General features: G+C 66.9%; 3 protein-coding genes across 3 annotated transcripts in view; 2 read left to right on the forward strand and 1 right to left on the reverse strand.

Annotated features, from left to right (window-relative positions):
• Positions 1–1,337: 1,337 nt before the first annotated feature.
• Positions 1,338–8,151, forward strand: SLC2A6 (solute carrier family 2 member 6). The gene is made up of 10 exons (XM_084898319.1): positions 1,338–1,487; positions 1,938–2,100; positions 2,850–3,056; positions 3,586–3,685; positions 4,184–4,395; positions 4,730–4,882; positions 5,516–5,624; positions 5,934–6,119; positions 6,278–6,423; positions 7,419–8,151. The coding sequence occupies exons 1-10, from the start codon at positions 1,396–1,398 to the stop codon at positions 7,572–7,574; spliced, it is 1,524 nt and encodes a 507-aa protein (XP_084754445.1). The 5' UTR covers positions 1,338–1,395; the 3' UTR covers positions 7,575–8,151.
• A 254-nt stretch (positions 8,152–8,405) lies between these two features.
• The window catches only part of CACFD1 (calcium channel flower domain containing 1), a 6,937-nt gene continuing 1,644 nt past the window's right edge, over positions 8,406–13,698 (reverse strand). The window contains 3 exon segments of the mRNA XM_084898320.1: positions 8,406–10,299; positions 10,758–10,865; positions 13,551–13,676. Of these exon segments, the coding sequence (XP_084754446.1) occupies positions 10,209–10,299; positions 10,758–10,865; positions 13,551–13,676 (325 nt within the window). The 3' untranslated portion in view covers positions 8,406–10,208.
• GBGT1 (globoside alpha-1,3-N-acetylgalactosaminyltransferase 1 (FORS blood group)) overlaps positions 8,657–13,698 on the forward strand; it is a 134,816-nt gene continuing 129,774 nt past the window's right edge. The window contains exon 1 of the mRNA XM_084898317.1: positions 8,657–8,661. The gene's annotated coding sequence lies outside the window, so the exon portion shown is untranslated. The remainder of the gene's footprint in view (positions 8,662–13,698) is intronic.

Here is a 13,698-nt window from a genome sequence, read left to right on the forward strand (position 1 = left end):
GAGAGGGATAGAGAGCTAGAAACATCAATGAGAGAGAATCATCGACCAGCTGCCTCTTGCACACCCCAACAGGGGATGTGCCCGCAACCAAGGAACATGCCCTTGACCGGAATCGAACCTGGGACCCTTCAGTTCGCAGGCCGACGCTCTATCCACTGAGCCAAACCGGTTTCGGCCAAAAATATATATATAGTTAAAAATAAAGATAATGCCAATGAATTGGGGGAAAGGCCAAAACAAGAGCCGGGCTTCGAGAGCAGCTGAATCTAATCCGCCACGACAGAGCTCAGAGTGTGGGGCTCGGGAGTGGGGGATTACAGGGAGGGACAGTCAGCGTCTCTGGGGTGACCAGAGCGTCTTGTTCTCGACTTGGGCGGTGGCCACATACGGTCCCGAGGGTTGGGCGCGATACCGGCAAGGCCCCACTTACTGGGCGTGCCTGGCCCAACGCCCATATCCTGGGTGGTAAGAAAATGCTTGAGCAAAGGGGTCACACAACTGTGTCCACGCGGGATGGGCGAGAGAGAGACTGCCTGCTTTCCCCTACACCGTGGCTGGTTTTTTTTTGTGTGTGTGTTTTTTAATATATTTTATTAATTTTTTACAGAGAGGAAGGGAGAGGGATAGAGAGCTAGAAACGTCGATGAGAGAGAAACATCAACCAGCTGCCTCCTGCACACCACCCACTGGGGATGTGCCCGCAACCAAGGTACATGCCCCTGACCGGAATTGAACCTGGGACCCTTCAGTCCGCAGGCCAACGCTCTATCCACTGAGCCAAACCGGTTCCGGCTGTTTCTTTAATGATATAGGGAACTAGGACACAGCATTCCTTTAATAGGGAACCTCTGGAAATAACCCAAATGCTCGACAACGGGTCCATTTAAAATGCCCGCTGTGGGCCCTAGCTTCCTGGGCTCCGGGTGGGCGCAGGGTGCGCCCCGCTGCCGGCTCGGACCCCAACACGGCACGGAGGCGCCGGCGGGGGCTCGGCCTCCAGGCCCCGCACGAAGGTCCAGCCGCTTCCCCGGGGGCGGATCCCCATCCTCAGGCCACCGCCCCGCCCCCCCAGGGCCTCCAGGGGCGCACGAAGCGCGGACCGCGCCCCGGGGAAGCCCGCCGCCCAGCCCAGCGCCGCACCCGCAACCGCACCCTGGCCGCACCCGGGGAAGCCCGGCGGCGCTGCATCCGAGCATCCTCACCCTCGCGGCCGCCCATTGGCCGGCGCCGGCGCTGCGGGACGCCCCGCAGCCAATCGCGGGCGAGGGCGGAGCTGCGGGCCGCCCCGCAGCCAATCGCGGCCGGGGGCGGGGCTGCGGGCTCGGCCGGATGCTCGGATGCTCCAGCCGCTGCGGCCAGACGCCGGCTTGGCTCGGGGTGACAGCTGCGCGGGCCATGCAGGAGCCGCTGCTGGGCGCCGAGGGCCCGGACTATGACACGTTCCCCGAGAAGCCGCCCCCGTCGCCCGGGGAGAGGACGCGGGTCGGGTAAGAGCTGCCGGGCAGGGGGCTGCGGCCGGGGCTGGTTTCCGCCAGGGGCCTCGGAGGGGCCAGGTGTCCCCCAGGTAGTCCCACCTGGCGAGCTGGTGGCGCGTCTCCCCTCCCTCCCCGCCCTCCAGGCCCGGGCCCCGCACTGGCACAGACCGGGGAGACAGGCCCAGAGAGGGCCCAGGGCCTGCCGAAGGTCACACAGCAAGCCTGGGGGACAAAGCCGAGAGCAGACCCCGGCCGTGGCTCAGCCGCAGCCACAGCCACGGCCACAGCCACGGGCGCCGGGTCTTCCCCAGGGAGCTGGCATCCAGACCCTGGAGGTGCCAGTCTGACGGGCCTGGACCAGCCCTCCCCAGCGCTGCCTCTACTTCGTCAGCACAGGCAGCGGTTGGGAAGGGGGGACTCAAAGCCCCCACCTCTCTGCCCCCGCCCCCGCGCTGCCCCCAGCGCCCTGCAGAACAAGTGGGTGTTCCTGGCCACCTTCGCGGCTGTGCTGGGCAACTTCAGCTTCGGCTACGCCCTGGTCTACACGTCCCCCGTCATCCCGGCCCTGGAGCACTCCTCGGACCCAAGCCTCAGGCTCACCCAAACCCAGGCAACCTGGTTTGGGGTAAGCTCGTAGGGGCGGGGCAGGGGGTAGAGGGGCCCCCTGAGCTCTATCCCCAGCGAGGGTCCCCCCCAACCCTCAGCCTTCGAACCCCTCATTTGCCACACACTCCAGGCTGGGGGTGGGGAGAGGGAGGCCCGTGGTGCCTCTAAAATAAAAGGAGGAAGTGAAAGGCGATGGAGAAGGCGTGGGAAGGGCAGGTGGGAGGTGCCTGTAAGTCTCCACCCCGTGGGCTGAAGGTTCCCAGATCCCCGCCCCTCCCCCACTTCCACCTCGGAGCTGGGCTGTCACAGGGCAGACAACATATTCCCTAAGACAGCGTGCCCGCTGGGTACGGAGCCACCCAGTGCGTGCTGTGCTGGGCACTTGCCCCGAGAGCTTGCCCCCTGAGGTGGCTGCCATCCTTCTCCCATCCTGGCGGAGCAGCGTGCCCGCCTCACTCCGGGGTCCTCCTCCCTGTGCTGAGCGGGAATCCAGGATCCCCCGAAACCTTAAAATCCCAGGGGCTCCGGATCCAGGCCCTCCCTTCTGCTCCACTCCAGCATCAGACACGGCAGCCCTCCCCGCAGAGCAGGACTTTGGGGCGGGGTGCGGGGGGGGGGGGGTGTCCCTGACGAACTGCCGTCCATGTGCTGCTTGCACAGCTCGGCGAGGGAGGCTCCCTGCCCTGAGGGCCTGGGTCCCGCAGAAGCAGCGTCCCGGGGCCCCGAGGGAGTGGTGCGGGGCCCACCACGCCTCTGCCCTCTCCCCAGTCCGTGTTCACCCTGGGCGCCGCGGCGGGCGGCCTCAGCGCCATGGTCCTCAACGACCTGCTGGGCCGGAAGCTGAGCATCATGTTCTCGGCGGTGCCCTCGGCGGCCGGCTACGCGCTCATGGCGGGCGCCCGCGCCTTCTGGATGCTGCTGCTGGGAAGGACGCTGACAGGCTTCGCCGGGGGGCTCACGGCCGCCTGCATCCCGGTAAGGCCGGCCGGCCGGCCAGGCCCCGCGAGGCCCCCAAGCACCGCCGGACCAGGCCCCCCGGTCCCTGGGGGTGTTTGCAGCTCATCCAGGGACCCCTGTCCCCGCGTCCCCAGCTTTCCCCCTCGGACTCCCCAAACTTCCTACCCAGTTTCCTGACAGTCAGACACGTTACTCAATCGGAGAAAATCCACGTTGAGCAACGGGGAGGAAAGGGAAATCCCTGCCCAGGCCCTGCCCTGGCCAAAGTCTTACCCGCAGCTGCCCACATACCCACCGGGGCTGGGCCGGCCCGGCGCGGGGGGGGGGGGGGTGGGCGCGGAAGGCGGGGGGAACAGAGACCGGAGCCTCGCACTCCCCGTGTCCGAGCTGAGTGCTCCTGCCCACCTGACAGCTAGGGAAACTGAGGCCCAAGGGAGGGCATGAGGTGAGCCATGATCAGCACAAGAGACCCACCGGGAACCCACTCCCTCTTTGCAGGGATCGCCAGGCAGGTCCTCACGCAGGCTGGGTGGGGGTCGTCCTGCAGGTGTACCTGTCGGAGATCGCTCCCCCTGGCGTCCGCGGGGCCCTGGGGGCCACGCCCCAGCTCATGGCCGTGTTCGGGTCGATGGCTCTCTACGCACTCGGTGAGACAAGTGCTCGGCACCTCCTTGTGCAGGATGGGGGGTGGGGGAGGGGAGGGATGTGCCCCCAAATGAGCGGCAGGCTGGGTGAGAGACACCACAGTGTCCCCCAGGCTGCTCCCTGCCCCTCTCTGGCCGTGAGACCCCCCCCCCCTGGGCAGGGGCGGGGCTGGGCCAGCCGTCTCCGTGGGGGATCCACACAGAAGGGGGATCAGGGCAGCTGGCTGAGGCGGGGAGGGGGAGGGGGTGCAGGCCAGGGCGCTTGCTTGCTCAGGCCACCCTCCATCGCCCCGCTGTGGCCTTGAGACCCTCCGGGGCCCGGGGCGGGGGGCCAGGCCATCCCTGGGCCCCTCCTGACTCAGAGCACAGAGGCCTGGGCTGAGGGGGCAGAACGCCCACCGGAGGCCGCTGGGACTGGCCTGGAGGGCAGTGAGGGTGCTCAGGGCCCAGGGGAGGGGCTCCTCACCCAGTCACACCCCGGCCCCCCCCTCCTCCCCCCAGGCCTCCTGCTGCCGTGGCGCTGGCTGGCCGTGGCCGGCGAGGGGCCCGTGGTCGTCATGGTCCTGCTGCTCAGCTTCATGCCCAACTCGCCGCGCTTCCTGCTGTCGCGTGGCCGGGACGCCGAGGCGCTGCGGGCGCTGGCCTGGCTGCGCGGAGCCCAGGCCGACATCCGCTGGGAGTTCCAGCAGATCCAGGACAACGTGCGGAGACAGGTGCGGGGGCGGGTGGCACCCCCCCACCCTCCTCTGGCACCACAGCCATGTGGCCTTTGAGCATCACTGCTTTTCCCGAAAACGGGGTTCCCGTGTTTTCCTCTCCACCTGACCCGGTGCACACGGGACCCGGAGGGCCTGCCACGCAGACCTCTGCCCTGGCCCGCCGTGGTCCATGAGCCAGGGCTCCGGGCAGGGGTCCCCCGGCCTGCCCCCCACCTGGGCTGTTCCCCGGAGCGGGGAAGCAGGGAGCCCCCCCAGCTCCATGCAGTCCCGTTAGGTGGCGCGGCTGGAGGGGCCGGCCCTGCCCCTGAGCAGCGCCTTGTGTCTCCAGAGCAGCCGCGTGTCCTGGGCCGAGATCCGGGCGCCCCACGTGTACCGCCCCGTGGCCATCGCCGTGCTCATGCGCTTCCTGCAGCAGCTGACGGGCATCACGCCCTTGCTGGTCTACCTGCAGTCCATCTTCACCAGCACCGCCGTCCTGCTGGTGAGCGAGCCAGAGCCCTGCCCCCACCCGGTGCCTACTGCCCCCACCGGCGCCTGCCCGCCCCCACCCGGTGCCCGCCCGCCCCCACCGGCACCCGCCCGCCCCCACCAGGTGCCTGCCCCCACCCCACCCAGTGCCCGCCCGCCCCCACCCGGTGCCTGTCCGCACCCACCCTGTGCCTACTGCCTCCACCCGGCGTCCGCCCACCCCCACCTGGCGCCCGCAGGGGCTGCATGAGGGCTGCAGGTGGAGGCCTCCTGGGCTGGTAATGGATTCGGTGCATACCCCCGTTCTCAGAGTAACGTTTGCAAGTAAAGCTCCCGGGTTTTAAAGAAAAGTGCCCCTTGCCCTAGCCCAGTGGTAGGCAAACTCATTAGTCAACAGAGCGGCGAGCCGAAGTTTGCCAACCACTGCCCTAGCGGAGGGAGCTGAGACCTGAGATGAGTGACAGCCTGGGCCCTGGCCCTGCCCGAGAGGCCCAGGCCCGGGTGGGGCAGAGAAAGGCTGGCACACAGTGGGTGCTCAGCGGCTCGATGCTCCCAGGAGCTGGGCCATGGGTGGGGCCTGAGCACCCTGAGTGCCTTGACGGGGGGGAAGCAGGCGGGTCCTCACCCCGTGGCCTCCTCCCTGCAGCCCCCCCAGGATGACGCCGCCATTGTGGGCGCCGTGAGGCTCTTTGCGGTGATGATCGCGGCCCTCACCATGGACCGGGCCGGCCGCAAGGTCCTGCTCTTCGTCTCAGGTGAGGCCCCCCGCCCCCCCCAGCAGCTGCCCGGTGCGGTGCCGCTCAGCGTGGGAGCCGTGTGGCCGGCTCCAGGGGCGTGGGTGGGACCTGCCCTGGTGGCCCCTGCCTCCCACCCCGGGCACAGGGCCTGGCACACACCAGCTGCCCCAGAGGTCCGCTGGGCTCCCGTGTGGGGTGGTGGACGTCCGAACACAGGGAGCTGCCAGTGTGGGAGACCAGTCCCCGTGGGCCGTGGTGGCACCGGAGGAGATGGGGCCACGGGGGCTCAGAGGGTCCTGGCCCCGAGGGCCGCCTGTCTGTCCGCAGCCTCCATCATGTTTGTTGCCAACCTGACGCTGGGGCTGTACATCAGCTTCGTCCCCAAGCACGGGACCCACAACACCACCGCGGGCCTGGAGAGCGTGCCCCCGGGGGGCGCAGCACAGCCCCTGGCCACGCCCACCAGCCTCCTCACCCTGGTGCCCCTGCTGGCCACCATGCTCTTCATCACGGGTAGGTGTGGCGGGAGGGAGGGCTGTCCTGTGGGCAGGGCACCGCTGTCCTGGTTGTCGGGTGGCTGGGAGGGGTCTCGGCAGCTCGGGGGCCGGGGGGGGGGGGGGAAGAGGCTCCCCGCCTCCATGGGGCTGAGCTGCCCTCCTGCCCCCCCACAGGCTACGCCATGGGCTGGGGGCCCATCACCTGGCTCCTCATGTCTGAGATCCTGCCGCTGCGGGCCCGCGGCGTGGCCTCGGGGCTCTGCGTGCTGGTCAGCTGGCTGACCGCCTTCGCCCTCACCGAGTCCTTCCTGCTGGTGGTGGTGAGTGCCGGGCGCGGGCCGGGGCCTCTCCACCCGCCCTCTGAGAGCAGCGCCGCCCTCCACGCTGCGGCCCACGCGGCAGGGACCGCTAAGGGACAGGACGGAGGACAGCGGGCCGGGAGCGGTTCTGTGAAGTCAGCTGACCTCCGCCCGGAAGCCACACCGCCCGCTGTCATCCTCCATGGCCGCTGGGCCTGCCGGGCAGGCTGGGTCTCAGCCATGTGTCCCCTGGGCAGCCACATGCAGCATCCTGCCTGCCACACACAGGCACCCACCCGGCTTACCCCCCCCCATGGTTCCCAGGATGCCAGGCCCTGGTGCCAGGGGCATCTGAGCCCCAGCGCCCGGGCAGAGTCTGAGGGGGCGCTCTGGCAGTGCTACCAGGGGCCAGGCAGGGCTGGGCCCAGATGGGAGAGACGGCTGGGAGGCGGGTGTGCCAGCTCTGGCAGAGGCAAAGATGGGCATGGGGCAGGGAGGGAGGCGCACGCTCCCCAGCTATGGTGCAGCTTCCTGCAGGCAGGCGCCTGAGCTGCAGAGAGAGTAAGAGCGGCACTGGGTGGGGAGGGGCTGCCTGGCGAGGCGGAGACCAGAGGGCCGGCAGGGCAGGCTGAGGGAGCCCTGGGCAGGAAGGACATCCCAGGCCTGCACAGAGGAAGGCTGGATGCAGGCCTCTGGGGCCTCCACTGCCCCCTAAGGCCCTAGAGTAAGGTGACCAGATGTCCCGATTTTTAACAACTTGTCCCGCATGGACTTTTTTAAAGCGCCGCGGGATGCGGGACAAATTGTTAAAAATCGGAACTGTCCCGCCCAAAGTGGGACGTCTGGTCACCTTACCCTAGAGCTCAGGCTGCGGGCAGGGGGGAGCCCCAGACCTCTGAGCAAAGAGCGGGTGCAGGCCCCCACGGCGGCGAGGGAGCGCTGGCTAGCAGGGCAGGAAGCTCACGCGGGGCTGGAGGGCCTCGGTGCCCGTGCGACCCGCCCCTCTCCGCCCCCAGGACGCCTTCAGCCTGCAGGTGCCCTTCTTCTTCTTCGCCGCCATCTGCCTGCTGAACCTGGTGTTCACCGGCTGCTGCGTGCCCGAGACCAGGGGCCGCTCGCTGGAGCACATCGAGTCCTTCTTCCGGACGGGGAGGAGGTCCTTCCTGCAGTAGTCGGCCCCGCGGGGAGGGCCGCACGCTGGCAGCCAGGCCTTCCTGTGGGCCGCCCACCTCAACCTGCCCCCAGCCGGAGACAGCACCGCCCCGCAGGGCGTGCCTCCCGGCACCCGCAGCACGGCCGCCCCCGGCCAGCACAGGCAGCGTGGCCGCCCCCACGCCGGCCAGGACCTGCCAGCAGAGGAGGCAGCTGTGCCCCGCAGGGGAGCACGCACCCAGGGAGCACCCGTCCGGGCAGGGAGCACCCGCCCGGGCCTGGGGCCTCGGGCCACACTGGTCGACCTCAGGCAGAGTTGCTTACTCAGGCACGGAGGCCGGTGAGGACAGGCGGCTGGAGGCAGAGGAATGGCTCCGAGCACCTGGCTGCCACCCAGCACTTCGGCCTGGGGAGGAAGGCGGGAATCTGCACCCGAGGGCTGGGCACACCCTGGGCAACGCGGCAGACTCCCGCAAGCCAGGGATCGGACCCAGCACACACTAACCCGCACGTCCCGACGCCCGGAACCGAGGGTGGGGAGTGCTCCTGTCTGCAAACCGTGCACCCACTTATAACAATAAAGAAACTGGACTGAGACCCTGGGCGGAAGGAGCTCTGGTGGGGTTAGACCACATTTCAGCCAAGGCTGCCAGGGCCTGGGGGGCCCCCTATGGCCACCCCCGTCCACAGGGAGGCAGAGGCGCGGGGTCGGCCCTGCCACCAGGCTCCCACACTTCCAGCCGTGGGGCTCGGGCGAGCAGCTGGTGGCACAGCCGGTCCAGTTCGGGATACAGGGCAGCTGTTCCCGGCCAGAGCACCCCTGGGTCCAGGCATCCCTCCCACTCAGTCAAGGCAGAGCCGAGCATACGAACCACCACAGGCTTTATTGCTCCAAAGTCAAGGTAAACAGAGAAAGCAAAGGCCAGAAGGCAGATCCAAACACGGGAGGCGGGCGTGAGCCCTGTGGCAGCCCCTCTCGCTGCAGAGATTCCTGCAGGCGGGACTCTCCAGGAGACAGGCCACCGGCTCCCGGACCGCTCGCCACTCGCTGGGAACCTGGGGCGAGTGCCCGCCGCTCTGGCCTGTGACGGAGGGGCGGAGGCCCTGCCCCATCTCCCAACCCCACAGCCCGCCCAGCACCCGCCGATCCCCGCAGAGCACAGGTCAGGCTCCCTTCCACACGCAGCCCGTGGGCGAGCTCCCTGCCGACAGGAAGCTGCAGGAGTGACACACCCCCCTTCCTGGATCAGGAGCCGCTGCTCCTCCTGGGAGGTAGACAGGTCTTATTCACGGCACACGTGGAACACACACACACACACACACATACACACACCAGCCTGGAGGCCTGGGACCCAGCCCGGCCTGAGGAGGGTGGCCCAGAGGAGCCTGAAGGCACGTGTCCTCCACACTGGCCTGCAGGGCGCTGGGCTCAGCCCCTCGGGCTCCTGGAGGGCTGCTGACCGGCCCAGGGGCATGTCCCCAGGCAGGACTGCCACACCCTGAAAGGCCCCCTGGGAAGCCGAGAGCCGGGCACCATCCTGGGCTGGGAGCTCAGAACAGGCCCGGCCTGGGCCTGGGCCCTGGAGGAGCAGCAGCAGGAGCTGGGCCCCAGAGGGAGCATTCCCCACACCTGCCCACTCTGCCGGGGCAGCCAGGCCCCGGCAGACATGCCCAATAGCTGAAGGCCAGCGGGCAATCAGAGTGGCCAGGGGGCTAGGCCACGGGCACAGAAAGGTTCGGGTGTGGAAGGAGCCTGCAGGAGACCAGGGCACAGGTCCCAAAAGAGCCACTCCGGGGCTCCAGATCTCCACCTGCCCAGGCCTTGCCCCCTGGCGGGCTGGCACCCGGGGCAGTGGGGACAGCCATCTGCCCAGCTCTCACAAGGCGTGGGCAGGCCGGCAGGGATACCAAGGTGTGGCAAGCTCAGGCCTGCACACAAGGCAGGAGCCCACTTCCTTAGCACCAGGGGATGGGGAGGGGAGAGCATGGGCTCAGCCAGGCCGTGGGCTGCACCCTGGAGCAGTCTGTCCGAGGCCCAGGGAACTGGGGGAGGCACCAGTCCCACCAGTTGTCCGGCTGCTGCTGAGGCTGCTGTTCCAGTGAGCCAGGAGCACCGTGGCCGGGGCCATGGGCAGCAGCAGACAGCCCTCCGCCACTGCTCTGCCCTGAAGGCCGGTGGACAGAGGGGCCCAGCCCCCCGGAGGCCTCCTGCCTGGGGAGCAGAGAGGAGGCTCACTCGGCTGCTGGAGACAGGACCAGGGCTCCTCCAGGCTCCCCGGTCCCCATGGTTCTGCCAGCGGAAGCCGTCCGCCTGAGGCCTGTTTCCAGCCACGCCAGGCCGCCGTGGGGCCAGGAGGGCTGATGGTGCAGAGCCCAAGTCCTATGGCCTGGCTCACCAAGGCTGGCCATGCCCATGTCCTTGCTGCTTGTCAAGGCCACAGAGCCCTGGCCCTCGCATCAGCTCAGGGCTAGGAGACTGGGAAGAGGGGCAGGCAGGGCTCCAGTGTGGGGACAGGTGCAGAGAAAATGATAGGAGCTTGGTAAAGGCTCCTCCTCCAGCTGTCCCCCAGGGTCAATGCTTCAGGGCCCGTCCTCTTGAACTTGCTCACGCAGAACCTGAGGAGCGAGAGGGTGGGGAGGTCCCCGGGACCGCATCACAGCTCCCCCTCCAGGGTCTCTGTGAGCTTCTCCTCGTCAGCCTGCTGCTTCTGCTGCTGAATCCGGGCGTAGGAAATGGCGTCCCCCCTGGGGAGACAGCAAGGCAGGGTCACAGCGGGGACAGGCCCCAGGCACACGCCCTCCCGGCCAGGAACCCCAGGGTGACTGCAGGCACAGCCTCCCGGTTTCGGGAGCGTGGTGCTGATGGCAGACGTGTCCTGTCACCCCTAACAGGGGTGCAGGCTGCCCGGATGCCAGGGGGGATGGCACCTGCCACGGAGCCGGGGGGCCTGCATGGGGAGGCTCTCACGAGCCCTGTCCACCATCCCGGCCACAGGCGGACCCTCAGGAGGCCTCACGGACCCTGCTCATTCCCTGGAGCTGCACACCCTGGAGATGCTGGCGGCTCGCTGACCACCTCTATGCCTCCGTTTCCACAACTGGACACCAGGGCCACTGCCAGACCCTCCTCCCTGAGGCTTGGGGGGCAGGAGGAGAGAACCCCCCCCCCCCCGCCCCGGGCAGGCTGGGACGGGCGGACGCACTTTTTGCCCAGGGCGGAGAGTCCGTACAGCACGCCGGTGGCGAAGGCGACAGCGTTGCCCAGCAGAGTGGTCAGGGTCAGGCTGATGATGATGGGGATGACGGCCATCCTGAGGGAGAGGCAGAGGTCACAGAGGTCACGGGACACGCCACCACCTCCAGGCTCCCCCGTCCACCCAGCCGCTCCATGACCACCAGGTACAGGGGGGCCCCCAGAGGTCAGCTGGGAGGGAGTCTCACACCGGCCTCCTAAGTCCTCCATCTGCCCAATTCTGGGTATCGCCATCGGATTCCTGAAAGGTCTGGGACCCCAAAAGGCTCAACAGCACTGAGATGGCCCACCCCTCCCGTCCATACAAACAGCTCTGTGCCTGTGGGCGGCTGTGACAGTGTTTCTGTGCCTGTGGGCTCCTCTGTGCCTGTGGGCTCCTCTGTGCCTGTGGGCTCTGTGCCTGTGGGCTCCTCTGTGCCTGTGGGCTCTGTGTCTGTGGGCAGTGGGCAGCTCTGTGACAGTGATTCTGTGCCTGTGGGCTCTGTGCGTGTGATTCTGTGCCTGTGGGCAGCCTGCTTCACCTGAGGCTCCGTCTCTCGGTGGGGTGGGGGTCAAACCTCAGAGGCTTAGTGACTGAGCGAGGAGGCCAGGCATGTGCGGAGCTCACCTGCTGGGACAGCAGCTCTCAGGAAAGGCGGGCTCCCACCGGCACAGGACGGCCTGCACAGGCAACGAGGCTGAGCCCCGGTGGAACCCCACGAGGCCTGGGCCTCATTGCCAGTCCCGGGTGCGGGCAGGCAGCACCGGCTCTGTCCTCTCTGGTCCTGACTACAGCTTGGCGCCACCTGGCGGCAGGTGTCCCCTTGGGCTTACGTATCCGCGGGGCTGACCCCGGATGGTGGGACTGAGACTGTGTGGGGACTTGGACCAGCGGGCCATCCTGCCACTTCCTGGACGAGCTGCCCACGCTCCCACCCCGCGCCCTGGCTCCGCCCGCCCACAGGGTAAGCACAGAGGAGAAGACACGGTTTGAACTGCACAGGCCCACACGTGCGCAGCCTTCTCCAATAAACGTGCAAGCGCTGAAAGTGCATTTAAATACGTTTTATTTCTTCCTTATGACTTTTAACATATTTTATTAATTTCAGAGAGGAAGGAAGAAGGAGGGAGATAGAAACACCAATGATGAGAGAGAATCATGGATCAGCTGCCTCCTGCACGCCCCCCGCTGGGGATGGAGCCTGCAACCTGGGCCTGTGTCCTGACCAGGAATCGAACCTTAACCTCCTGGTTCATGGGTCAATGCTTAACCACTGAGCAACACTGGCCGGGCATCTTTCTTAGGATTGTAATGCTTCTCTTCTCTAGCCTACCTTATTGTGAGAATATACAATAGTATATAGTGCCTGTAAGATTCAAAATGTGTGTCAACCCACTGTTTATGTTGCCAATGAGGCTTCTTTTAGTCAGCAGCAGACTGTAACACTTCCGTATTCAGGGAGCCAAAGGCTAGAGAGGGGGTTTGACTGCATGGGGTTGGCACCCTAACCCCCGCGCTCTTCAAGGGCCAGGTGTAGTTACGAAACTTCTAAGTGATAAAGGGACAACAGACACTACAACAGAAAGACCACCGGGGGAAATCTGTCGAAATAAAATTAAAGGCAAACAACAGACTAGGCAAACACTGGCAGGTAATCTGGCAAAGGATTGAGGAAGTTTAATACAGAGACACACAGGACCTACTAAGGGGAACACCGAGATGCCAACAGCCAAGAGTACAGTGGACCCTCGCGGCCGTGGAAACCCTTCGCCTCAGAGGACAGACACCACGTGGGGACGGTGCAGAGCGTGGGGGTGGACGGGAGGAGCCAGTCACCCTCCTCTGGGCAAAGCAGCCCAGGCCCCCGAGACCTTCTACGCGAGCGCACCCCGACCCAGGCCCCCACACCTGGGCATGCGTCCTGAGGCCATCACCTTCAGCACAGGAAGTTTTGGCGAAGGTCAAAGGTCGGTTTAGACCACGTTCACAGAAGCAGGAGCGCATGCCCAGCTGAAGAACAATCCTGTAGGTAAAGGTGACTCTGCGGACGTTTATGTCGTCGTGTTTAACTCTAAAAGCACAGGAACAGGTTTGCTCCTAACGCTGTCGCTGTACGAGCAGGTTTATCGCACCGTCTGAAGGCACAGACACACGTCACCATGGCCACAGGGAGCAGGCTTGGGGCAGCAATCTCCTACTTCCCACATTATCTCTAACGAACACGCATGATGGCTGACGTTCACAGAACGAAGGTCAGGGCCAAGGACGCAGATTCAGTGTCCGTGGCCCCGCGTTTAGATTCGGGGCAGGTGGCGCTGGGACGGGACTCCCATCTGAGCTCAGCCCCAAAGCGGGGCTCCGGGCGGGAAGGAACCCTGGAAACAGACGCCTCGCGCCCACCACAAAGGCCAGCCAGCCAGCAAAGCCTGCCTGCTGCCGCCAGCAGCGGCGGAGAGCGCAGGCGCGGGCACTGTGCTAGAAGCTTCCGCATGTGGAACAGCTGCGGCCAGCGCCCCTCAGGGGAGCGTGTGCTGGGTCCGCGGCCAGCTCGGGAAGGCGGCGCAGACACCGGCACGCACGTCCCGATTGCCTGCCGCGGTCCCGCTGACGGCCCTGCCTCTGGGACACACCGCGCGGAGCCGTGCGGCGCACGGCGGGTCCCCTCTATCGGTGACCACGATGCCCAGAGGAACCCCGGGTGGAACCTCCACCAAGGCCCCCGCCGGGCAGCGTCGGGAGCAGGGCCCGCAGCCACAGCCTCACCCGCAGTAGAAGACGGCCTTCTGCCAGGAGCGCAGCTGGTCCACCTTCGCCGCCACCGTGTTGGCGAACTCGATGAACGGGCAGCAGAAGGGCGCCTCGCAGAGCAGCAGGACGAAGGCATTGGTGCTGGAGGCGGGAGGGAGCGTGG

This window comes from Pipistrellus hanaki (genome assembly GCF_964339955.1).
Source record: "Pipistrellus hanaki genome assembly, chromosome: 11".
Classification (NCBI taxonomy): Eukaryota; Metazoa; Chordata; class Mammalia; order Chiroptera; family Vespertilionidae; genus Pipistrellus; species Pipistrellus hanaki.

Bases quoted from the DNA above. Each gene is read 5' to 3' on its own strand.
- SLC2A6 (XM_084898319.1), top strand. From the start codon at position 1,396: ATGCAGGAGCCGCTGCTGGGCGCCGAGGGCCCGGACTATGACACGTTC. The intron at 5,625-5,933 runs GTGAGGCCCCCC...GTCTGTCCGCAG, and splicing joins GGTCCTGCTCTTCGTCTCAG to CCTCCATCATGTTTGTTGCC. The intron at 6,424-7,418 runs GTGAGTGCCGGG...CTCCGCCCCCAG, and splicing joins AGTCCTTCCTGCTGGTGGTG to GACGCCTTCAGCCTGCAGGT.